We start from the raw sequence: 27,160 nt of genomic DNA on the forward strand, positions 1-27,160 counted from the left end.
TTTCTTCTACTCCAAGTCGAAGAATTGAAGCATATATCCCCTAGGAAAAAATTGAAAAAATAATAGATAATCATTTAACTACTTTCTTTAAGCCACATGACAAATAAAGGGACATTAAACACAAACACATATGCCCAATTCATGTGTGTACTTGATTAAATATAAGAAAAAAAATTAAGTCAATTGTGGCTTATTTCATGGCATTCATCATCAAGTAAATTTAATAATAATCTTAATTCCTAGGTAATACCATTCCAACAATTTCAATGTGTCTAAAATAAATGAAACAATTATAAATTAAAACTATAACAACTATTATCTATTATTATAGTGTAAATTACAACCTAAACATATAATATGAAATTATAAATAATAATAAATATTAAGAATTACCTTTCAAATATCCATAACACCCATATCAGCACTCACTGTTTCCACCGTTGAAGCTTGTGATCTTACAAACTCTTTAAAATGTTAAAAAAAAAATGAAATTAGTAAGTAACTTAAGTACATGTAAATGCTATTTATAAAGTTATAATACATCTTAAATTTATAAAATATGAGAAAAATATTACCTTCTTGTAGCTCCATATGGAATATCTGCTCTTTAATATCTTCCTGAAGGTTATAGACAGGATTAGCAAAAAGTTTAGCTTGTAACCAATTTTCGATACATATCAATGCCTCAACCATACAAGGGGTCAAAGAACTCCGATATTCGTCAATGACGCGACGCCCTGTGCTAAAGGCAGATTCAGATGCCACTGTGGAAACAGGAACAGCGAGGACATCCCTTGCAATTTTCTCTAATATTGGATACTTCGATCCATTAACCTTCCACCAAAGCAAAACATTGAGCTTAAGATTGCTTGGATCTTCAACTGGGTCACTCAAATATCGTTCCACCTCAGATACTACTCTCTTGCCCTCATTCTGAACAAACACTTTCTGAGCATACCCAAAGAAAGGGCGAGAAACTCGGAAAATGTCATCACCATCACCACTAGGACCCTCTGACAAACCAACCTCATTTGTAAAATAAGGAGAATAACTTGTACCACCATAACTGCCACTAGGAGCACTCTCACTACACATCGATGGTGTGGAACTGGAGCACATTGCACTATATGCATCATAAAGCTCATTCAACAAATCTTTCACTGCTTTGGTCATTTCTTCAACTTTCCAACCATCATTGGTAAAAATGATCTCAAAAATATGTTTGGCAAAGTCCATTTTAGCTCGTGGATCAAGAATAGAGGCAACAATCAACATTTTATTTATCTTCCCTGAAGACTCCCAATATTTATCAAATTTTTCCCTCATTTGATAAGCCATAGCCACCACCCAAGGATCTCTACTTCCTTCTAATGCAGTCAATGAGCTCTCAATTAAGCCAATGGTATCATAACAAAGATTAGAAGTCACACTCAAAGAAGCAGAAAATAACAATGTGGCATCATAAAATACCTTAAAAAACTTCACAATTCGCCCTGCACTCTCCCAATCCTCAGGTCCAGGCGGGCCCACCCTCTTAACGTTATTTTCTTTCTCAAGAAAATATGCCTCATATGGTTTATCCACCTCTGCCATTCTATCAAATGCTGCCTGAAACTTCAACGCAGTCATCAACATTAAATAGGTGGAATTCCACCTAGTAGGACAATCTAAAACAACCGTTCCATTTGGACATTTCACTTGTTGAGCACACTGTTTAAATGCCTGTAGCCTCGTTGTGGAGGATCTCACATACTTCACAGCATTCCGGATGGCGGCAACACTAGCATGCAATTCATTCAACCCCGAAACAACAATCAAGTTCAAAATATGTGCACAACAACGCACATGCATATATTGACCCGCCAATACAATTGCATCATCATTCCTCCAACCAAGTAATTGCATAGTCACATAATTAACAGCAACATCATTTGTACTGGCATTATCAACAGTTATTGCAAACAACCTCTCTATCCCCCAATCTTGTAAACAAGCTACAATCTTTTTACCGATTGTTTTCCCTCTATGATCTTCAATCACACTGAAACTAATAATCCTTCTGTTCAAACACCAGTCACTATCAATAAAATGAGCTGTGATCACCATGTAGCTCATGTTTTGAACAGAAGTCCATAAATCAGTGGTAAGAGACACTCGCTCTTTGTTGTTGCAAATCAAACTCTTCAACATTATCTTTTCTTCCAAAAATAAATCCATAACATCCCTACCAACAGTTCTCCGAGATGGCATAACAAACTGTGGAATGGCTACACTACAGAAATGCCTGAACCCTTTGTTATCCACAAAACTAAGTGGCAACTCACCCATAATGATCATTTTGGTGACTGCCCTTCTACAAGCGTCTTGACTCCACCCTTTAGCCAAAACCATATTACTTGCATTTCCTTCCCCACCCTCAGTTGTCAAGTTTTGTTGACTTCCCTCTTGTTGTTCCCGGAATGTCTTGTATGCAAGGCAAGCCAGTATATGATTTCTCATATTTGTAATCCCATCACGCCTTGAATGACATTGATATTGTCTACCACAATAGTTGCACTTGCATTTGTTTGGATTGTCCTCGAGCAGAGTAAAATGATTCCACGTCGCAGATCTTTTCTTCATCGCTGGTCTTTTCCGCTTTGCCTTTTGAGTTCCTTCCATTTGAACACTTTGATTGTCATCATCACTCATTGAATTCGATCTTGAGTGTCCAGACATCTAAACATACAAATAAATAATTATTAATCATTAATTCATAAATTAAAACACAAAAAGACTATTAAAAAAAATCTACTTAATAGTTAGTATTACAAATTGATTCAAATAATTGTTAATTTAATTTATGAAACTTTTTGAAATCGATATTTCCAATTTTCCACCATAATGTTTATATATGATCAAGAATTCAAGATGCATATTCCATAAAAGAAAACCAAGAAATTAAAGTAATTATTTAATTTATAAATCTAATTATCCATTGGCCAAAATAAATAATATTAATTACATATCCGTATCTTAAATTCTTAATTCTTATTATGCCCACATTATATGTGCTTAACCACTTAATATTTACTTATTGGTTAATGGTTATCATGCAATTAATTAAATTGATTAATTATTTGTTGAAGTTAAAACTTGAAACTACTGCAATTAAATTGGTTAATTTTTTGTTGAAGTTGAAACTATTCTACAAATACACATATCATATGACATATATAATTATAATTTATATTGTAACATAATATTTAATTTTAATTTTTAATCTAACATTACTATTCATACAAAAAATCAATTATTAATAAGTAACAGAAAATTAATGCCGGATTATTTTCATTTTATTGATAACATTTAACAATATATAATTAACATTTACAATTAACATTTCTCAAATAACATATAAAAAATAACAATTATAATTAATCATTAATGCATATATAACTATATATTATATACGGATATACCATCACTTAAACAAGTTCAAACTTCAAAAGCCGGATTTGCTTATTCGGTTCGGGCTTCAAGAGTTCAGTTCCAAATCCAAACTTTCAACTTCCAAAACAGAGAGTGAAGAGACCTTTTGAGTTTTGAGATTGGAGCCGTGACCCGTGACCGTGAGGCGTGACCGTGAGGGTGTGGTGGCCGGATGTCAACACTCAACAGGCGTGACTCGTGAATGCCAATGGTGGAGACTCGAGCGGATCGGAGGCAGCTTGCCGGGTGGATCTTCAATCGGACTGAGTGATGGTGGAGTGGAGGATTCAAGGCTTGGATCCGGAGCTTGGTTGCAGCAGATCTGTAGATCGGGTCACGATCTTCGCGAATCAGCTTCGGCTTCAGTTCGGGTCGTTCTCGGCAGCGGTTGCTGCGTGTGGTGGCCGATTGAAGGTAGCTCCGTGAACTGTGCGTGTGTGTTTGCTGCGTGTGGTGAGCGACGGAGGTCGTGAGGCGGGAATGGGTGTGGGTTGACTGCTTGTGCTTAACGGCTTGAGTGCTGGTTTCAGACTTTCAGTGATTTGTGTGTGACAGTGAGGGTTTGTGATATCGTGAGGCAGTGACTGGTGAGTGTTTGACTGTTTGAGTGAGTGAGGGTTTGTGAGCCAAAATGAGACTTTGCTTTGCTCGTGTTCTGTTCTTGTGAATTATTGAATTATTTTGTTGCGGTGAGGTGAATACTTTGTGAATTACTGTAAAATGCAAATCCGTGAGTCTGTGTAAGTGTAACACTGTGAAGTCTGTGACTCTGTGATGTGTGATCTGTAGATTCTGTATTCTGTGAGTAAGTGAGTTACTGATTGTCTGATTCAGTGATTGTGTTGTATACTCATGTGAGTGTGTATTTGTATTTTGTATTCTGTTACTAATTTGTATTTGCCAAATTTTTTTTCTCAACCCGATCGGGTTTCACCCGATCCGATCATGATCCGATCGGGTTGAGACAATTTCACCCGATCGGGTTTTGTTCACCACCCGATCCGATCCGAACCCGAAATTTTTCGGATCGGATCGGGTCGGATCGGGTCGGGTCGGATATTTTGCCCACCCCTAATGCATGGAAGAGTTGAGGATACTTCTCCAACATTTCTGCTTCTCTCTCCCAAGTGGCTTCCTCAATAGAATGATTCATCCATCGTACCTTCACTAGGGGAATAACTCTATTCCTTAATACTTGTTCGTCTCGATCGACAATCTCAATAGGCTGTTCCTCATACGACATGTCTTCATTTATCTGAATCGGTTGATAGTCTAGCACATGTAAAGGGTCTGCAATGTACTTTCTTAACACAGACACATGAAATACATTGTGAAGCCTAGACAGACTTGGTGGTAAAGCTATGCGATAGGCCACCGGACCAATTCTCTCTAAAATCTCAAATGGTCCAATAAATCTAGGGCTAAGCTTTCCTGTCTTCCCAAACCGAAACACCCCTTTCCATGGCGATACTTTCAAGAAAACAAAATCTCCTTTTTCGAATTCCAACTCACGTCTACGACGATCTGCATAACTCTTCTGTCTGCTCTGAGCTGTTTGAAGACGTCCTCTAATCAACTTGATTTTATCAACAGTAATCTGTATTAATTCTGGATCCAAAAGTTTTCTTTCACCAACTTCATCCCAGCAGATTGGGGACCTACACTTTCTTCCATATAATGCCTCAAATGGTGCCATGCCAATACTCGAATGGAAGCTATTGTTATAAGCAAATTCGATCAACATTAGGTGCTCTTCCCAACCACCACTCAAGTCTAGGACGCAAGCTCGAAGCATATCCTCAAGGGTTTGAATAGTCCTTTCGGATTGCCCATCTGTCCGTGGATGAAAAGCAGTGCTAAATCTCAATTTCGTCCCCAACTCTTTATGTAAGCTAGCCCAAAATCTTGAAGTGAACAGTGGATCTCTATCAGACACTATTGACACTGGAACTCCATGAAGCCTCACTATCTCCTTAATGAACAACTTAGCTAGTTGCCCTACATTGTCTGTACTTTTCCTTGCCAAGAAATGAGCTGATTTCGTCAATCGATCAACAATTACCCAAATGCAATCACATCCCCTCCTAGAACAAGGTAATCCAGAAACGAAATCCATTGTTATGTGTTCCCATTTCCACTGAGGAATAGGAAGCGTTTGTAAAGTTCCTGCTAGTCTTTGATGTTCAATCTTTACTTGTTGGCAAACTAAACACCGAGACACAAAAGCAGCAATATCTCTCTTCATATTCCTCCACCAAAAACTTTGCTTTAGATCACGATACATCTTAGTACTACCAGGATGCATACTGTAAGATGATTCATGAGCTTCTCTTAAGATCTCCGCCTTCAACTCTTCGTCTGCTGGCACGCATAACCTTTGTCCCAACCATAATCCATCCCCATTATCAAGTCTAAATCCGGGCTTATGTCCTTTGCTCACATCTTCACGGATTTTATTGAGTTCTATGTCGTTCTTCTGAGCTACCTTAACTCTATCAATTAGAGTGGGTTGGACTGTCAAATGTGCTAACACGTCTGCTTGCCCATGAGTAACTACCTCAATCCCACATCTCCTCAAGTCTTTTACCACATGAGATTGCATGGTGATAAGATGAGCCATGCACCCAGATGATTTCCTACTCAAGGCATCCGCTACCACGTTTGCCTTACCTGGATGGTAATTAATAGAACAATCAAAATCCTTTACCAACTCCAACCATCTTCTTTGCCTCAAATTCAATTCCTTTTGAGTAAACAAGTACTTCAAACTCTTATGATTGGTGAAGATCTCACAAGTGTCCCCATACAAATAGTGTCTCCAGATTTTTAGAGCAAACACTATAGCAGCCAATTCCAAATCATGTGTTGGGTAGTTTTGTTCATGATTCTTTAGCTGCCTAGAAGCATATGCTATAACCTTACCATGTTGCATTAAAACGCAACCCAAACCTTTTCTGGAAGCATCACTGTAAATCACAAAACCTCCACCTTCAGAAAGGAGAGTTAAAACAGGGGCAGTCACCAAATGACTCTTGAGCTCTTGAAAGCTCTTTTCACATGCCTCATCCCAATTGAACTTCACATTCTTCTTAGTCAAATTAGTCAATGGTGCTGCTATGCTAGAAAATCCTTTGACAAAGCGCCTATAATAACCTGCCAATCCTAAGAAACTCCTTACTTCAGTCACACTAGCAGGCCTTTCCCAATTCACAATTACCTCCACTTTGGCTGGATCTGCTGAAATACCATCCTTCGTCACTATATGTCCCAAAAACATCACACGATCAAGCCAAAACTCACATTTCTTAAATTTTCCATACAACTTCTTCTCTCGCAATGTTTCTAATACAATCCTCAGGTGCGTCTCATGCTCCTTCTTACTCTTAGAGTAAATTAATATGTCATCAATAAAGACGATGACAAACTGGTCAAGATAAGGTTGGAAGATCCTATTCATCAAATCCATGAACACTGCAGGAGCATTAGTTAATCCAAAAGGCATAACTAAGAACTCATAGTGTCCATAACGAGTTCGAAAAGCTGTCTTCGATACATCCTCACTTCTTATTTTCAATTGATGGTAGCCAGATCGTAAATCAATTTTAGAGAATACCGCTGCACCTCGTAATTGATCAAAGAGGTCATCAATTCGGGGAAGAGGGTATTTATTCTTGACGGTAACCATATTCAACTGCCGGTAGTCTATACACAACCTCATTGAACCATCTTTCTTCTTTACGAACAAAACGGGAGCACCCCAAGGCGACACACTAGGACGAATGAAACCCTTATCTAGTAATTCTTGTAGCTGGACCTTTAGTTCTTTTAATTCAATGGGTGCCATCCGATATGGTGCCTTGGATATAGGTGTAGTACCAGGAACTAATTCTATAGTAAACTCAACCTCTCGATCTGGGGGTAGTCCCGGAAGATCTTCAGGAAATACATCAATAAACTCCCTTACAATAGGTATGTCTTCAAGGCACGCCCCATCGGGATGGTCAGCAACTATATACGCTAAAAATCCTTCACACCCCTTCTTTAGCATTTTCATTGCCTTAACCATAGAAATCAAAGCTTTATGACTCTTATGATTCCCTTGAAAATGAAATTCTTCCTCACCAGGTAGGCGAAAAATAATTTCCTTAGCAAAACAATCTATTGAAACATGGTAAGGTCCTAACCAATCCATCCCCAAAATCAAATCAAAATCGTGCATCTCTAAAGGTAGGAGATCCACAAGGAATTCTTTATCACACAATCTGATCACACATGACTTATAGACATGATCTATAAACTGGCAATCCCCCATAGGGGTACTAATTGTCACGTGAACATCCAGTGGTGTGATAGGCACATTAGCATAACGGGCAAACACACAAGATACAAATGAATGTGTAGCACCAGGATCAAAAAGAACTTTGGCTTCTCTAGAGAATAAGGACAATGTACCTGATACTACACCATTGGACACCTCAGCCTCTTTTTCTGTTAGTGCAAAAACACGCCCTTGCACCCTCGGTTTCTTCCTCTACCCTTCGTTAGTCGGAGTATTTGTAGTCTCGCTACGTCTCTTTGGGCAATCCATAATCCTATGCCCAGATTCTCCACAAGCAAAACAAGCTCCAGTTTTCCAATGGCATTCACCAGGGTGCCTCCTTTCACAATGTCGACAAATGGGGTAGTTCCTCCGAGCGGTGTCACCAGTAACACCCTTGTTATCCCATTTGTTACCTCCACCATTATACTTCTGGGAGTGAGGACCCTGCCTATAAGAACTTCCATTTTGCGGTCCACCTTGTGGATTCTTCTTATTTCTCTGATCCCTTGTAACTTGGGCTTCAAGAATATCCTTCTCCGCAAGAATTGCTCGGTCCACCAAATCGGCATAATTGTTAATCTTAAGGATGGTCAATCGCCCTTTAATGTTAGGACGTAACCCTTCCAGGAACTTCCTACACTTACTACCTTCATTAGCAACCAAGGTATGAGCAAAACGAGAGAGGGCAGTAAATTGTTCCTCATACTCCGCAACAGACTTTGTTCCTTGAGTCAACCTCAAGAAATCAGCCTCCATCTGATGTCGAACTCGTTCAGGAAAATACTTTTCATGAAAAGCCTCCAAAAATAACTCCCAAGTAATGGGTGCATCTTGCAAGCCAGCCCTTATGAGATGAGATTTGGCATCCCACCAGTGGTCTGCCTCACCCTGAAGGACAAATGAGGCTAATATTACCCTTTGATCATCATTACAACCCATAGCCACAAATATCTTCTCCATCTGTTTTAGCCATGCCTCTGCAACCATGGGATCGGTAGTCCCCTGAAAGGTAGGTGGTCCCAATTTCTTAAATCGTTCTAAGTTCACCATAGCCCCATGATCTCTTGCGCCACCTTGCCTTTCAACTGGCACATTCTCTTGTGCCCCAACTCTGCCTCTAGCCATATCTTGAATTAACTTACTTTGTTGTTCCATCAATCTAAGCATTGCGCGCATCATAGGATTTCCTTCGTTAGCCATCTCGTGCAAGGTTGGGTCAGCGTCGTCAGCGATACCTAAAACATCTCTCGAGCTAGAGGCATGCCTAGCACCTCCCTTACGTGACATCTCTTGACTATAACACGGAGAATAAATAAATAATTAAAAAGGGGTAAATAATTCATAGCTAAAGGTCGTGCAAGCGCGCAGAGTACTGAATAAGTAGTGTAACTAAGAAAATTTGATATTGTAAACAAGAGCAATAAATATTTCATTCTACGTTAATACCAAAGATCATATAACAAGAGTTATTACAAAGTCGCAAGCAACATAGAAAGCCAAAAAGACCAAAATAGAATTACTAGTTACTCCTTGCCTTAAAATATTTAATCACTCTATTAACCTCAATAAAGTCTACAGAGTTTCATGTCCTACAGCCACAAAGTTCATAGGTGTACTCAACCGGATAGGAAAAGGATCTATCTTTACTTTCCTTTCCTTAGTCGTGACTCCATCTGTCTCTATTTCCTTAGGAGTTCTATAAGGTAGTTTATTTAGACCTGGAGATACCCATCCTTTGCTATAGTAAGGCTTAAATCGAGGTCCTGTCCAAAATAGGCGACGTATTACAAGCTTATTCTTGTTAGCTCCCTTGCCATAAACACGTAGTCCACGTATAGCCTCATTGAGCTTCTTTCTTGAAGCTCCAGGTCCTGGAGGAGTATCGATGTAGACCTCTATAGTCCGTCTTAGTCTATCATCCATTCGCTGCTTATGAAGTCTCCTAAGATCTTTGACAAGAACTCCTCCTAAGATAAATTGTTCGGTCCTATCAATTTCTGTCCATCCCTTATTCTTGACACTTTTCATACCCATATTGTCCTTCTTCATGTCTACAAAACAAATGTAATCGATTTAATTAGACAATCTAATTAAACGGTAAAAGAAAGTCTACAGAATCCTAACCTAGTTGCTCTGATACCACAATTGTAACACCCCAAATCTAACACGTGCGGAGCACGTGAAGAAGGAGGTTACTCACAAATCATAATCTTTACTCATAAGTTTCAAACTGAAATTCCTCCAATTCTTATTCAAATAAATCCATAAATCCAAACGTCAAATACTAAATAATCTCTCTCGAGGACATAAAAATAATAACAAAAGTCTCAAACTCCAAATTACACGTTCATAATAAAAGTAACTAAATAGAAACACAAGTCTATTCCTCCTCTTATTCAATAGCAAATGGAAACTGGAAATCATTAACTCCAAAGCTAAGTGCACCTCTCAAAAGAAACTTAATCTGCAAAAAAGTAATGACGAGGGGTGAGTCGTCAACTCGGTAAGTAAAACCATTCCTAACACACTAGGCCTATCGATACCAAAAATATTGCAAGCCTTCTTTTGTTTAAAGCATATATCATAATCCATAATTTTCATAAAACGATATATCACAATAACATAAGATAAATTCTTAATAATTCAGAATATTCAAAAGCATATTTACTTACGAATCAACTCATGTAATACGTATACAGAAAACAAACAGGTTAGCTCATGTCACATAGTGTCACCTATAGTCCCGGTGACCCGGCCAGAAACATAATCAGAATATCGTGTGCACATTCAGAACAGAAACCCAGTACTGGTCCAGACAGATATATCGTATATTACGATCAGAATCAGAATCAGAATCAGAATAACTATGGACAATGAGCCAAAACATTAAGAATCTCATACAATCATCAATAATTGAAATCAAACATAGGTACAAAACATTCGTATCAGTTTCATAAAAGTTCATATCAATAATATAGGCTTGCATAACATTTTAAAGATAACATCATAAAAGGTTGTCATGTCATAAAATCATTTATATATTAAAAAGCATTTATAAAATACTTTGTTAAAAAGAATGGTTTGAAAACATTTACATAAAGCTAATTTTGTTATCAAAATTAGTAATCCTTTAAGTAGTATCAAAACATTTATACTTATAATAATAATAATATCAAAATACTTCTACATATCCAGTACATTAGGAATGAAGTTACTTACCTTGACAAATGAACTTGGATTAACACACCTCTAAGCTTCTAAGAGCCTCAAACACCTTCAAAACCTTAAACAAATACAAGATATGACAATCAATAACTTATTCTAAGAATTTGATTTTCTAATTCATACCCGTACAAGTCTGATTCTTAGAATTTTAACTCTTAATCCAAGTCTCAGAATGATATAAAATCCTATGGAACCATTCTGGACATCCATGAGTACCCCATGTAAAATTTACAAGAGAATCTGATATCAAAAACATTTTAAAAACTATTTACTTCTCAGCAAATTCGAAACTGTTTTCACATAATCTAAACCAAACAGAATGGGTTCCGTGATTTTTATAAAATAAAATACTAATCAGAAAATTATGAAATTAAAACTGCGAATCCTAGACACATATATTAACATACATATAAACTTTCAGAATTTTTTGAGTTCATTTGGTGGTACAAATAGTCTTTTGAATCTGATCACAATACTGGAATCGTGGATTTCCAGTGCAGTGGTTTCTATTTCCAAAATACGTATAAAATTGAAAACGAAGTTGAATTTAATGAAATAAAATTTAATCAAGAAGCCCTACATGTCTAGTTTCCAGAAATATAAATTTTATAAGAAAATTCGTTCAGAAAATATAGCTTTAAAAATTCGAGATACTCATGCTGTTCAGAATAAACGTTGTGAACTTACCCGTCGCTTTGAGTCTCTCCTAAACAAAGGTTTGAATCCTAAGATTTGGGTAGGAGCGTAAAGAGCAGCAGAGAAGAAGGATAAACGTTGTGAACTTAGGGTTATGGAAGGGGGAAAAGTATGTATTTATAGGGGATCTTAAGAAACCCTATTCAATAAGGAAAAATAGCCCTTTTCCAAAATGATCTCATAAATAACCTCTATTTAATTAGTACCCCTTTCTAAATAAGGGTTATAGGCCACCCATAATTCTCAATGAAAGCCCAATTTCCATAATTTAATATGTATGGGAATTTGTGGCGTTACAACTTTCCTTTTGGATCCTTTCCTATTTAAAGACTACATTACTTTCCTTTTCGGATACTTTCCTGTTTCTTGAGGAGGCCAGTGGCAAAAAAAATTAGTTATTTCTCTTTTAATTGCTAAGTTTCAATTTTAGTTGATGTAAGGCATTTAAACCGATTAGGATTATGATTTGATTTAGATTTTTTGCTTATTTGCTTTAGATTAAGATTCCGATTTGATTTTGGTTTATGCTTTATTTCCAAAAATTCTTGTAACCAACCCAATATAATGTTCTTGCATCCAATAAACATAAAAGATCAATTTTGATGCAATTGGTGAGAGAGTTAATTCTCTTTGGTTATTAAACAAACTTTTTGAACTTATCGAATTTCCGTGGCATTCAAACTCTTAACTTATCAATCAGATCATCCATGACTGATTGTGGTGTCCTCACATACCAAGGTTCGTGTTTTCAGTAAGCATTGAGTCACTGTTAATTCCAGATTTAGATTTGATCTTGGGGACTAAATTAATTAGGGTTGCGTCAGTTCTTGATAGAGTTCGTATCACCTTTATTGTGTCGTCCTTCTTTTTTCTCATCTTCATTTGGTCGTTATAGACCTCTTTTGGTGTTAGAGGAACAAGCGTCATAGTTCTCCCATCCTTGACAAAGCTATATCTATTCCTAAACCCATTATGTGTCACCTTCTTATGATACTGCCATGGCTTTCCCAATAATTGATGCCCAGCATGCAGGAACTACGTCACCACCCCATCACTATACTTCCTAATAGTAAATGTTACCAATAATTACTTATTATCCTTGACCTATCCACAATCATTTAACCATTGCAATCTATAAGGCCTGGGATGTGTTGGCAAGGGCAACCCTAACTTCTCTACAAGGGTAGTACTAGCTATATTGGTGCAACTTCCACCATCTATTATCATACCATACACTTTGTTATCCATAATGCATCTAGTATGAAAGATGTTCTCTCTCTGCTGCTCTATGTCATCAACACTTATTTGTGTACTCAAGGACGCCTAGCAACTAGGGATTCACCTTTCGAAGTGTATTCGACGCCGTCATCATAACTAGCATTAATCAACTCTAGCATCTAGCATGTTTTCATTACTCACTTCCTCCAGAACTCCAGCTAGAACTCTAGAGGCAGCTCACAACCTTCAACCTGGACATAGCCCACATTTCCCTTGGAAAAATCTTCTAGTTGACTATGTTATGTCTTGACAAATTATGTGAACAAAAAGACTTTTTCAAAGACCCCATTGAAAATAGACAGCCTTTTGCCTCAGCCTGTAAAAAACCTTATCTCAAGATCCAGTGTAAAGATGACAAAAATGCACTTATTCAACCAAGAAGAAAGCTCATTTTAAAAAACACTCCTATAAACCTATTCATGTTATTGGTTTTCTTAATACTAGTACACAACGTAGTATGCTTAATCCCATAGTTTTCCCTTCTTCCTGTTGGGAAAATCAAACTGAAATCTTCAAAGCACCCAATGGTGAAATCTTCAAAACCTCACTGATTACCAAAAAAGCATTGCCCTGCTGGATAATAGATTCAAGCAATACCAACATGCTGTCATTGGAACTGTTTTGACTACACTCCATGTTGGAAGTGTACTGTTAACCTTTTATCTCAATTTCAACATGTCCCTTGAATACCCAAATCTTCCAACAACCATAAAAGTCCAGATCCAACTCCAAGGTGCAGACCAAACAACTACTTATTCCAGTCGGTCAGAGTACGTGGTGTTGTTATACCAGAACTATAATAAGTTGAACTTGTTCTTTAGACCAGTAGTCGCAAGTTCGGGTTTCTAGCCGATATACTCTTATCCTTTAGATATCAAACCAATGGAAGAAAACCAATAACAGGAATAGGTTTGTGAACTTTGGAAAGAAGAACTGAAATCTTTACTGAAGGGACAATGGGTTTAGAATGAACCTGGTTAATTTCTTGAACAGTAGAGATAATCGAAATTTCATCTAACTCAGAATCATTTGTTGACTCTGTGAGAATGATCACTGTATGATCATCATATTTCGTCTGTACAGAGAAATTAGACTTAACATCTTCCTGGTCAAATAACATTGAGGATTGTTGTAGATGTTGGATGAGGCGAACAGCTTTGGCAGATTTGTTTGGACAATTTTGGGCAAAATGACCGTGTTTTTTGCAAATAAAACAACAGGTATGCTTCTTTTTTCTAAATTGTGAGGGATCTTTCTTCTTGAAGTATCTGTAAGGTTTTTTGCCTTTCTTGGAAGACCTGTAGAAAAACCTTTCTTCTTGGTTGAACAAGTGCATTTTTTGTCATCTTTACACTGGATCTTGAGATAAGGTTTTTAACAGGCTGAGGCAAAAGGCTATCTATTTTCAATGAGGTCTTTGAAGAAGTCTTTTTGTTCACACAATCTGTCAAGACATAACATAGTTAATTGGAAGATTTTTCCAAGGGAGATGTTGGCTATGTCCAGGTTGAAGGCTGTGAGCTGCTGTTGGTTGATTTGTATAATCAATTATTATCAATGCCAATATGCAAGTGAACACAACAAGTAATAAAGTGATGAGTATTCAAGATCGTCTCCACAGGGATTGATGTTACTCAAAATGCTAAAGCAATTACAACAGTGCAAATCAACTAAAGACAGAAACAAACAATTGTCAAATAATTCTATCGTAATTAATAATTGCGAGAAATGGAAATAAAACAATATTGTAATGAAATAAACTAAGTTAACTGTGTCTAACATTCAATTGAGAATATAGTAGTTGAATGATCAAACTCTCCTAATGGGGTGACTGTTGTTTTTCAAATTAGCACCAGTTGTTAAAATAAATGCTGCAGCACCGGGCAGAATAAATCAGCATCCTCAGCTATCGCATGTTGGAAGTCTCATACCTTTAAATCTATTAACAATGACCAGTTGCTCATATATTTATGGTACGACATTATATCCTTTAATCTTTCTACCCTATAAGGTGAACATCTATGTCTAGAGTGTCACAAATCTTAACTTCAAGTATTGCCCTTATGGGATTGAGGATAACCTAATCCAGAAAACTCGACTTAAGAACAAGTAATACTCTAATAATGTCCGCTAAGACATGCCATTTTGCTGCTCTATCTTAACTGAAACTGTTAAATGGGTGGTCAACCGAAATAACAGTTATATTCATAAAAACTACTAGAGTAAAATGCTACAGCAATACCATAACAACATATAAGAACAGTCAAGAACCCATTGGATTATTTGTCACTCGACTACAAGTAAATTTAGTTCATAATCTGGATGAGAAAAATAAACATAAACATATTGATCTCGGAATACATCAAATCAATTAAAGGAAGAAGATAAATATAAATTGAGCACGGTGAAAATCAAAGCCAAGTAATTTTGCACGATTCTCCAATGTTGCTGAAACAACACTATTTAATTATGATATTCTTCTTCTTCTTCGTTCCTTGTAATTATTCTAATGATAATTCCCTTGCGCCTTTCGTTGTGGTATTGCCTTCTTTTTATATTACAAATTAGGGTAAACACTAGCCCATGAGCGTGCATGCATTAAATTAAGAAATATGTGCTGACCCGCGCCTAAGTTTTCTCCCGTATTTACTTCCAGATTGCTACAGCACGGTTTGCTCTAACATTCGCAACAACATTGCATTGCTCCCGATTGTGCTTTTCTTCTTTGTGGCCATCTTCTTTCCTCCCCTTGCTCATCTAATGACTCAACATCCCCTCATGGATTAAGACTTTCCAAGAACCTACAATTATGCATCTATTTTTAGCACAAATTACTATGATTCAAGCAAAACTTATTAATACTCAACTAAAATGAATGTTTAAGCAAAATGTAATCAAAATGTAATAAAAACACCTTATTTGTGCTCTAAATGATCATGATTCAAGTCTAAAATTGATGTAATAACTCTCATTTCCTAGAAATATCACACCCCCAAACTTAAACTATTACTTGCCCTCAAGTAATGACACATACTAACATTTCCCGCAAACAAACATGCACACAACTTTAGCTCTTTTATCAAATTTGCAAGGATTCTTCCACCTTCAGATCACAATCCCAATCATGCAAAATGCCCAAAGTAAATCAGTTCTAGACTTAAGCTTCTTTCTATCCATAGTGTGTGTGTGCTTCCTTTGATTGAATTCCAGATATACTGTAACATTACCAAAGGACTGCATAAATTTCAGCAGTGATATACTTCATTCATAAATGGGATAGCATAAATTTCACATACTCAAACTATGATTATTTTAACATTGATAAACTGGGGAGTACTCAACCTCCTCACTGTAACATTTATCTTTCATGTGAATGTCAATCACTTGTAATGATGACACTCAATTACTCAAACAATGCCTAGATAGAGTTGCTGCAGCAATATCTGTGGTATAATATTATCTAGAGGTATCTTTTACTCAAGGCTGAACATGGGGCTCATGAACAGACCTGGCTACTCAATGCCTTAGACAGAGGACTTTTTTTTTAAACATATGCTACAGCATTGCTCATAACTCTACCTTTTGCACAATTCTGCATATGGGGTACATACTCAGATCTGGTTACTCAGCAACTTGAGCCATTGGAGCAGAGTTTTATTTCATAAATATCACAGTCAATCAACTTGCTTCTCCGTTCAAAATTACGATATTTTTTATTTTTCTGGCTTTGCTCTAGCAGTCTCATACAACTCAACCAAAGTCTAAGTGTTGGGATAAAATTTCACTTCTATCTATAACTATCTCTACTTGGCATTCTCATAAATACTGAGTAACACTCAATTTATCTTCATTAGGTTTTCAAATCCATACACAAATAACAGATAACAGAGCTTCACACAGCACAAATATAAACACATACATAAACACATGCATTCGAAAATAACCCCCCAAACTTGAAAGATGTTGTGTCCTCACAAGCAGACAGAACAAATGCACACAAATTAACAAATAACTTTTTTTTAGAATGAACTAGTAAGGAAAGAGTACTCCCCTATGGTGGGGACTGTAGGGCATGACGGGATGCTATCAGCGCTTCTTGGATGCACTGCGCAGCTTATCCTATGGTGAAGCTTTTGGGGAAGTAGCTGGCAATGTCTTTGTCTTTTTCGTGGTGGGGCTGGTGAGAGGAGTTGTGGCTGGGGTTGTTGTAGCAGTACCTGTAGACGTACTGCCTTTTCGTTTGCTGGATTGTCTCAGACTAGTGCGAATAAACTGGCCAGGAGTTTGTTGTGGAGGCTGTTGAGTTAATGCATCAGCTGCCTGACCTCAGCTATGATGGCAGCAATAACCATAAGTAGTTGTTTGGCTTGCTCAGGTGTAGGTATAGCTTTGGTTGCTGCAGCAGCCAGCTCAGCATCGACTTGTTCTATCTCGTCTTTAGCGGCTGGAGGTGTTGCCATTTTTACTTTTCCTTTGGCCTTTCTCTTGCCCGCAAGGACTGGAATAGACGGCTCCTCTTCAAGGTCTTCCTCTTCCTCTTCTTGAATAATGTGCTTTTTTCTGGTTTTGGGCTAGGTTGGGATGGTTGGTTCCTCACGGTCTCTCTCCGAGTTGTCTTTTTCCTCTGTAGGTGAGCTATCAGTCTCAGACTTGTTACCTTCTGCCTCAGGCTGGTCAGATAGCTCACCGTCTTTCGATTCTTCCTCTGCTTGTGGTTCGACTGCAGTATCTTTTGATGGTTCCTCTGTGGTAGTGGCCTCTGCACTAGCCTCTGCTGGAGTATCTGTGGTGGTGGTGTCAAAATTGTACTGCTGGAGCAGGGCATTAGGGAAGTTCCGGTGAGTGCGTTTCATGTACACGACAAATTGGTGTAGTTAGTTGTCCATGTGCTGGAGATAGTTCCAAAATCGATTGTTCTCCCGCTGCTGTGCTTTCGCACATTGAGTCATACTCGTGCTGAGTGCCTGGATGGTCTGTTCTAAGCTAATAGCTCATCTTGCTCCTATCACAGCAGCTGGCTCAGTAGTTGTTTCGGCACTTTCACCAGCAACTCTCTCAATGGTTCGTGCTGTAAAGGCACCATCATTCTTGACATGGTCATCTCTGGCGTCAAGACGAACACCTGAAACCAAATATTATGCTGATCAGGGCTTACCAAATTGGCGTAAAATTCTTTGACTATAGGCAACACAGGATCTCGAGGGTGGTTGCAAAACTCTAGCCATCCTCATTTTGCTACAGCATTATAAATTGTTTGCACAATTCCCGTGAGTTGGTCTGGAAATTGAAACCCTTTTTCTTCCAGAATCCTATACGGCTCTATGAATTCTTCATATTTTTCTTCGACATGGTAACTCTGGAATCGTGACAGATCTTTGAGGCAGCTTGCTATTTTCTTGTATCTCGGCATTGCTGTAGCAGTAACAAATTGAGGCTACTGTTCCTGAGAGTAAAAAGAGAAAAAGAGGTTAAGAATTAGGAGAGTTGGATTTGCGAAGGAGATGGGGAATAGTGGCGTAGAGCACTAAGCATAGTGACTCCTTTTTATAGTAGACTTTTAATTGGAGATAAATACGGTAACTAAGGATAAATGAGGGAAGAATATATAATTTTTAATTTAAAGCGCGTATCCCAAAAACATCGGCTAGTAAATTTAAGGCATTAATTTTAGAGATTTATTCGCAATTTCTATCCACATCCAAGCCTCCATCTGTCATGATTTATCTCCAATGGTAAGTGAGAGGCTCTCTCTTTCAATTTACTGTAACGGTAAAATTGGTTGCTGCAGCATCCATTCGCTTATTCTAGCAATGGTTACATACTTCACACTAAAGCCTCTGACACGTGGCTCGCCTCTGCACTCTGCCACCATAGAACCTCATTTGTCAATATGGATTTCAATTGTCACACACTTCCCACAAATTCAAATTAATTCTAATAAATAAATATATCAAACAATAGCAAAAGTAAAGAATGCAATAATTTGAAAAGATAAATTTAAATGGCTAGAATGAAAGAACAAAATTAAATAAAATGGTAAAGAGGGAGAGCTATCAACAAAAGCAAAGGAGATCACAATTGGTTTGACGTGACTATCTCCTCAATGGGCTGCCTCCCATGGAGTGCTTGATTTAAGGTCCTTCAGCCTGACCTTCTTTTATTGTTCAGTAACTGGGTTCTTTAAGGAGTAATACCTCCTTAGAACATTTTGTTGCTGGATGTATGTAATGCTTGTCGTGCTAGTGTTTGGTCCTCTCTTTATAGATTCTTGCATTTTCATATGAAAATAGCCGTAATTCATCAAGCTGACAAAGTTGAAGTTTCCTTTACTCTGCTGCAAAATGCATATCCCAATTTAATTTCTCAGTGCCCAATGTGCTTTATGCTCTAGCTCTAGTGGCGAATGACAAGCTTTGCCATAAACAATTCGGTAAGGAGACATGCCAAGTGGAGTTTTATATGTTGTTCTGTAGGCCCATAGAGAGTCATGCAAGTGTAAAGACCAATCCTTCCTCGTTGGGTTCACCACTTTTTCTAAGATCTTTTTAATTTCTCTGTTGGACACTTCAGCCTGACCATTGGATTGTGGGTGATGTGCTATTGCTATCTTGTGTCTGACTCCATATTTCATCATTGCTGCAGCAAAGATTTTGTTGCAAAAATGTGTGCCCTCATCACTAATAATTGCTCTAGGAGTGCCAAACCTGGAAAAAACATTTTTCTAAAGAAAAGCCATCACTGTTTTAGCATCATTGGTAGGTAATGCTGCAGCTTCTACCCACTTGGAGACATAATCCACAACAACAAGGATATACAAGTTTCCAAAGGATGGTGGGAAGGGTCCCATAAAATCTATTCCCCAGACATAAAAAACTTCCACTTCTAGAATGTTAGTCAATGGCATTTCCTGTCTTTTAGTCATGTTCCCTGTCCTTTGGCACCTGTCACAACATTTAACAAATTCATAAGCATCTTTAAAAATAGTAGGCCAGTAATAACCTGATTACAGAACTTTGGCAGCTGTTCTGTGACCACCAAAATGTCCTCTATATGCGACATCATGACAAGACTCCAGTATATGGGGGAATCTCTCCTGCTGTAACACATTTTCTTATAACTTGATCTGAGCACAACTTATACAAATGGGGGTCATCCCACTGATAACTTCTAACATCATGAAGCAATTTCTTTTTCTCTTGAAACTTCAGTTCAGGTGGTAGCAACCCACTTACTAAATAGTTAGCAAAGTTTGCATACCATGGAGATTATGACTGCTACGGCATTTGTGCTTGCTGTACTACCAATAGTTGTTCATCAGGAAAAGTTTCAGTGATGTCTTTCCTGGTCAATGTGCTTGTGTGTGCATCCAGCCGTGACAGGTGATCTGCTACTTGATTCTCATTCCCCTTCCTATCTTTAATTTCCAGATCAAATTCTTGAAGCAATAAGATCCATTTAATTAATCGTGGCTTGGCATCCTTATTTGAAATTAAGTATTTGATTGCTGCATGGTCTGTATATGCAGTCACTCTAGTGCCTACTAAGTAGGCTCTGAATTTATCAAAAGTAAATACTGCTGCCAGCAACTCCTTCTCTGTAGTGGTATAATTGATTTGAGTTTGAGTGAGAGTTTTGCTTGCATAGTAGATAGAATGAAAAACTTTATCCTTTCTTTGCCCTAATACTGCTCCCAAAGAGTGATCACTAGCATCACACATCAATTCAAATGGTAAAGTCCAGTCTGGAGATATAATTACTAGAGCAGTGATCAGAGCTTTCTTTAATTCTCCAAATGCTTGAAGGCAATCTTTGTCAATGTGAAATGGTTTGTCATGCTCCAGCAATGAACACAGTGGTTTAGCTACTTTAGAAAAATCCTTAATGAATCTTTTGTAGAATCCAGCATGACCCAAAAAACTCCTAATACCCTTTACTGAAGTTGGAGGTGGCAGTTTATCGATTACCTCTATCTTGGCTTTGTCTACCTCAATACCATGCTTGGATATCTTGTGACCCAGCATTATTCCTTCTTGTACCATGAAATGGCACTTTTCCCAATTGAGTACTAAGTTGGTCATCTCACATCTTTTCAGAACTTCTTCCAAGTCGTGTAAACAATCATTGTATGTTTCTCCAAAAATTGAGAAGTCATCCATGAAAACTTCCAAAGTCTGCTCTACCATATCAGAAAATATAGACATCACGCATCTCTGAAAAGTTACTGGAGCATTGCATAACCCAAATGGCATTCTTCTGAAAGCAAATGTTCCATAGGGACAAGTAAATGTAGTATTCTCTTGATCTTCTGGAGCTATAGCAATCTGGTTGTAGCTTGAGTACCCATTTAAGAAACAATAGTACTGTTTTCCAACAAGTCTGTCCAATATCTGATCTATGAATGGAAGTGGGAAATGGTCTTTCCTTGTGGCTTTGTTGAGCTTCCTGTAATCCATACATACTCTCCATCCAGTTACTGTCCTTGTAGGAATAAGTTCATTCTTCTCATTGGCCATTACTGTTATCCCTTATTTCTTTGGAACACATTGAACTGGGCTTACTCATGAACTGTCTGATATTGGGTATATGATTCCATCATCCAACCATTTGATGATTTCTTTTTTCACCACTTTTTTCATAATAGGGTTCAGCCTTCTCTGGTGCTCCACCGACTTGCTGGAACAATCTTCTAATAGGATTTTATGCATGCATATTGATGGGCTTATCCCCTTTATATCTGCCATGGTCCATCCAATTGCTCTTTTGTATTTTCCAAGCAAATCTACTAGACTCTGTTCTTGACCTGCATCCAAAGTAGAAGAAATGATTACAAAGAGTGTGTTGTTTTGACTAAGATAAACATACTTCAAATGTGAAGGTAACAATTTTAATTGAAAACTAGGAGGTGATTCAATAGATGGTAAATTTGTTTTTACTTCCCTTTCTGTAAGATTCAGGTGTTCAATGAACTTGTTGTGCCTATCAAATTGTTGTTTGTCCATCAATCTGTCTGGATTGCTGCAACATCTTCCTCTTCGACATCCTCAAAGGTGGTGACTTTGTCAAGTGTATTACTGCAGCATCTGTCCATTCTGTCTGCTATAACAAAATCCACTACACTTAGGAAATTGTAATCTTCTACTTCATCAGGGTTCCTCATAGCCTCTAGTACATTGAATGTGACTTGCTGATCATTCACTCTCATGGTAAGCTCTCATTTCTGCACATTTATCAGAGTCTTTTCAGTTGCTAGAAAAGGTCTTCCAAGTATAATGGGCACTTCTTTACCAGATTCAAAATCCAATACAATGAAATCCACTGGAAAGATGAATTTGTCAACCTTCACTAGTACATCCTCTATCTTTCCTTCAGAGTATGCATGAGATCTCTCAGCTAATTGCAGAGTGACTGTTGTTGGTCTGCACTCTCCTACTCCCAGCTGCTTAAATACAAATAACGGCATTAAATTAATACTAGCTCCCAAGTCATAAAGTGCTCTGCCAGCATACCTAGTCCCTATGGAGCAGGGTATTGTAAAACTCCCTGGATCTTTTAATTTTGTGAGAATTTTACTTTGGAGCATATGACTGCTTTTCTGTGTTAAAGCAACAGTTTCAAACTCTCTCAGCCTTCTTTTTTGTGCCAAGATATCTTTTAAAAATTTCACATAATTTGGCATTTGCTCCAAAGCTTCCACAAAAGGTATATTTCTGTGCAATTGCTTCAGTACTTCCAAAAATTTACTGAACTGATTGTCTTATTTTTGCTTCTAGAACCTTTGTGGGAAAGGTGGTGGATGTCTAAACTGCTGGGTAGCTTAAGGAGATATCAAACTCTGTTTGTTTGGTTTGGTGCAGGTTGTGACTACTGGTGTTGCAACTTCTTTTTCAGCATGTTCTGGTTGAACTTCCTCTGCAGTTGCTGTAGCTTGGCCCATGTAACCAGTGTCTTGAAGAGGAGGTTGTTGTAACATGCTTCCATTTTGAGATAATTTTTGTGCTGAATTGAATTCCCTCCCATTTTTGGTTACATCAACTGGGATATCAACATTCTTTCCAGACCTCAAATTAATTACTTTGCAGTGTTCTTTGCCCTCCCTTCTAGCGTCTTCTGTGTTGCTAGGTAGGCTTCCTTGAGTTCTACTGCTCATTGCAGTGGCTAGTTGTCCCATTTGGTTTTCCAGGTTTCTCAATGATACAGCTTGACTCTGCACAATTGCTTCATTCTTTGCAATGTACTCTTTAATCAGTGCTTCCAGTGAAGTGATTGGATCATGACTGTTATGCTTTTGCCCTTGACTTTGCTGATGAAAACTAGGTGGTCATGTGTTTCTATTTTGTCTATTTGATGCTGGAGCATTTCGATTTTGACTGCTCCATGCAAAATTTGGGTATTGCTTCCAGCCAGGATTGTAAGTATTTAAATATGGGTTGTTCTGAGGTTGTCGATTGAAATTACCCACATAGTTTACTGAAGCTGGATTTCCAGGACAATTATCAAAGTCATGCTCTTCACCACAGTATACATAAGAAAGTTCAACAACTTGCTTTACTGTTGCTGGAGTAGATGTCAAGGCCTTTACCATGTTAGTCAATGAGGTTACTTTGCTGATAAGGCTGTAATTGCATCAATGTTATGTACCCCTGCTGATCCTCTTGCTGCTGGTTGCCTGGCTGAAGGCCACTGGTAATTATTATTGGCAATTCTTTCCAGAATTTCGTAAGCTGCAGTGTAAGATTTGGATAACAGAGCTCCATTTGTTGAAGCATCCACCATTAACCTTGTACTTGGATTCAACCCATTGTAGAAAGTTTCCAATTGAATGCAACAAGGAATACCATGATGAGGACACCTTCCGAGCAATTCCTTGAATCTTTCCCAAGCCTCGTACAAACTTTCATCTTCCAGTTGATGGAAGGAAGTAATCTCATTCCATAACTTTGTATTTTTTGTTGGTGGGAAATATTTCATTAGGAATTTATTAGCCAATTCATTCAATGTAGTGTTGGAATCAGATGGTAATGAATTTAACCATGCTCTTGCTCGATCTCTTAAGGAATAAGGAAAGAGCCTCAGCTTTGAGGCATATTGTGTTGCTTCAGTAATCTTGAAAGCATCACTTACTTCCAAGAACAATTTAAGATGGAGATGAGGATCTTCATTTGGCAATATATTGAATTGCCCAACTGTTTGCAACATTTGAAACATCACTGACTTTAACTCAAAATTTGCAGCGTCTACTTCAGGTCTGATGATGCCCGGATGTACAACTTGAGGAGTTAGCACAGTATAATCTCTTATAGCTCAGTCTCTGTCATCAGCCATGTAAATAATATTGTTATTGCCTGGCTGCCTCCCGTTAGCATGTTCATTATGTTCTTCTTGAATGTTGACTGGTTGTAAGGGCTCGTGAGGATTCAAATTCCTTGCATCCTGTAAATTATTCATGCTTGAAGTAATTTCTGAATTCCTTTGTTCTCTTCGCAATCTCCTGACAGTCCTTTCAATCTCAGGATCGAATTGGAATACCACAGATCTGTCTTTGCGCATGCATGTACTGATCTGCCAATGAATAGAATAAATCAAATCAAATTTGGCACTATCAAATTACTTCACACTTCAAAAATAAACAATCAATCCCCGGCAATGACGCCAAAAACTTGTTGGTTGATTTGTATAATCAATTATTATCAATGCCAATATGCAAGTGAACACAACAAGTAATAAAGTGATGAGTATTCAAGATCGTCTCCACAAGGATTGATGTTACTCAAAATGCTAAAGCAATCACAACAGTGCAAATCAACTAAAGACCGAAACAAACAATTGTCAAATAATTCTATCGTAATTAATAATTGCGAGAGATGGAAATAAAACAATACTGTAATGAAATAAACTAAGTTAACTGTGTCTAACATTCAATTGAGAATATAGTAGTTGAATGATCAAACTCTTCTAATGGGGTGACTGTTGTTTTTCAAATTAGCACCAGTTGTTAAAATAAATGCTGCAACACCGGGCAGAATAAATCAGCATCCTCAGCTATCGCATATTGGAAGTCTCATACCTTTAAATCTATTAACAATGACCAGTTGCTCATATATTTATGGTACGACATTATATCCTTTAATCTTTCTACCCTATAAGGTGAACATCTATGTCTAGAGTGTCACAAATCTTAACTTCAAGTATTGCCCTTATGGGATTGAGGATAACCTAATCCAGAAAACTCGACTTAAGAACAAGTAATACTCTAATAATGTCTGCTAAGACATGCCCTTTTGCTGCTCTATCTTAACTGAAACTATTAAATGGGTGGTCAACCGAAATAACAGTTATATTCATAAAAACTACTAGAGTAAAATGCTACAACAATACCATAACAACATATAAGAACAGTCAAGAACCCATTGGATTATTTGTTACTCAACTACAAGTAAATTTAGTTCATAATCTGGATGAGAAAAATAAACATAAACATATTGATCTCGGAATACATCAAATCAATTAAAGGAAGAAGATAAATATAAATTGAGCACGGTGAAAATCAAAGCCAAGTAATTCTGCACGATTCTCCAATATTGCTGAAACAACACTCTTTAATTCTGATCTTCTTCTTCTTCTTCGTTTCTTGTAATTATTCTAATGATAATTCCCTTGCCACCTTTCGTTGTAGTATTGCCTCCTTTTTATATTGCAAATTAGGGTAAACACAAGTCCATGAGCGTGCATACGTTAAATTAGGAAGCATGTGCTGACCCGTGCCTAAGTTTTCTCCCGTATTTACTTCCAGATTGCTACAACACGGGTTGCTCTAACATTCGTAACAACATTGCATTGCTCCCGATTGTGCTTTTCTTCTTTTGTGGCCGTCTTCTTTCCTCCTCTTACTCATCTAATGACTCAATATCCTCTCATGAATTAAGACTTTCCAAGAACCTACAATTATGCATCTATTTTTAGCACAAATTACTATGATTCAAGCAAAACTTATTAATACTTAACTAAAATGAATGTTTAAGCAAAATGTAATAAAAACACCTTATTTGTTCTCTAAATGATCTTGATTCAAGTTTAGAATTGATGTAATAACTCTCATTTCCTAGATTTATCAGCTACCTCTGGAGTTCTAGCTAAAGTTCTGGAGGAAGTGAAGTAATGAAAACATGCTTTAAAGTTGGATCATTGAATCCATTCAACTTGTAGTAGAGCATGGTCATTCTTTTGTAATGCATCTCCAGATGGTTGTAGTGATGGAATTTATCAACTAATTCATTCTATGTAGTGATGTAATCAAATGGTAACGAATTTAATCATGCTCTTGCTCGATCTCTTAAGGAATAAGGAAAGAGCCTCAGCCTTAAGGCATCTTGTATTGCTCCAGCAGTCTTGAAAGCATCACTTACTTCCAAGAATAATTTAAGATGGAGATGAGGATTTTCATTTGGCAATCCATTAAATTGACCAACTGTTTGCAACATTTGAAACATCACTGGCTTTAACTTAAAATTTACAATTTCTACTTCGGGTCTGATGATGCCAGGGTGTACAACTTGAGGAGTTAACACAGCATAATCTCTTATAGCTCTGTCTCTGTCATCAGCCATGTAAATAATATTGTTGTTGCATGGCTGTCTCCCGTTAGCATGTTCATTCTGCTCTTCTTGAATGTTGACTGGTTGTAAGGGCCCGTGAGGATTTAAATTTCCTGCATCTTGCAAATTATTCATGCTTGAAGTAATTTGTAAATTCATTTCTTCTCTTCGCAGTCTCCTGACAGTCCTTTCAATCTCAGAATCGAATTGGAATACCATAGATCTGTCTTTGCGCATGCATGTAATGATCTGCCAATCAATAGAATGAATCAAATCAAATTTGGCGCTATCAAGATTTACTTCACACTTCGAAAATAAACAATCAATCCCCGGCAACGGCGCCAAAAACTTGTTGGTTGATTTTTATAACCAATTACTACCAATGCCAATGTGCAAGTACACACAACAAGTAATAAAGTGATGAGTATTCAAGATCGTCTCCACAGGGATTGATGTTATTCGAAATGCTAAAGCAATCACAATAGTGCAAATCAGCTTACGACCGAAACAAACAATTGTCAAGTAATGTTATCATAATTAATGATTGCAAGAGATTTAAATAAAATAATACTGTAAT

At 37.5% G+C, this 27,160-nt stretch overlaps 1 protein-coding gene and 1 non-coding gene across 2 annotated transcripts; one reads left to right on the forward strand and one right to left on the reverse strand.

Annotated features, from left to right (window-relative positions):
- Nucleotides 1-396: 396 nt before the first annotated feature.
- LOC112096381 lies at nt 397-8,803 on the reverse strand. Its single transcript, XM_024179811.1, has 6 exons — nt 8,636-8,803; nt 8,352-8,575; nt 4,541-7,340; nt 2,229-2,718; nt 576-2,093; nt 397-464 (listed from the first exon to the last, which is right to left on the reverse strand). Exons 1-6 carry the CDS (start codon nt 8,777-8,779, stop codon nt 397-399), a joined length of 5,244 nt encoding a protein of 1,747 aa, XP_024035579.1. The 5' UTR covers nt 8,780-8,803.
- A 15,019-nt stretch (nt 8,804-23,822) lies between these two features.
- LOC112096631 lies at nt 23,823-23,930 on the forward strand. The gene has a single exon (XR_002904528.1). It is a non-coding gene; the product is annotated as a small nucleolar RNA R71 (small nucleolar RNA).
- Nucleotides 23,931-27,160: the final 3,230 nt, after the last annotated feature.

Source organism: Citrus clementina, unplaced genomic scaffold (assembly GCF_000493195.1).
Source record: "Citrus clementina cultivar Clemenules unplaced genomic scaffold, Citrus_clementina_v1.0 scaffold_8, whole genome shotgun sequence".
NCBI classification, from domain to species: domain Eukaryota; kingdom Viridiplantae; phylum Streptophyta; class Magnoliopsida; order Sapindales; family Rutaceae; genus Citrus; species Citrus x clementina.

Bases quoted from the DNA above. Each gene is read 5' to 3' on its own strand.
- LOC112096381 (XM_024179811.1), bottom strand. From the start codon at position 8,779: ATGGTTGCAGAGGCATGGCTAAAACAGATGGAGAAGATATTTGTGGCT. The intron at 2,094-2,228 runs GTAGGGATGTTA...TGGTGATCACAG, and splicing joins GCCATCTCGGAGAACTGTTG to CTCATTTTATTGATAGTGAC. The intron at 465-575 runs GTAATATTTTTC...AACATTTTAAAG, and splicing joins CCATATGGAGCTACAAGAAG to AGTTTGTAAGATCACAAGCT.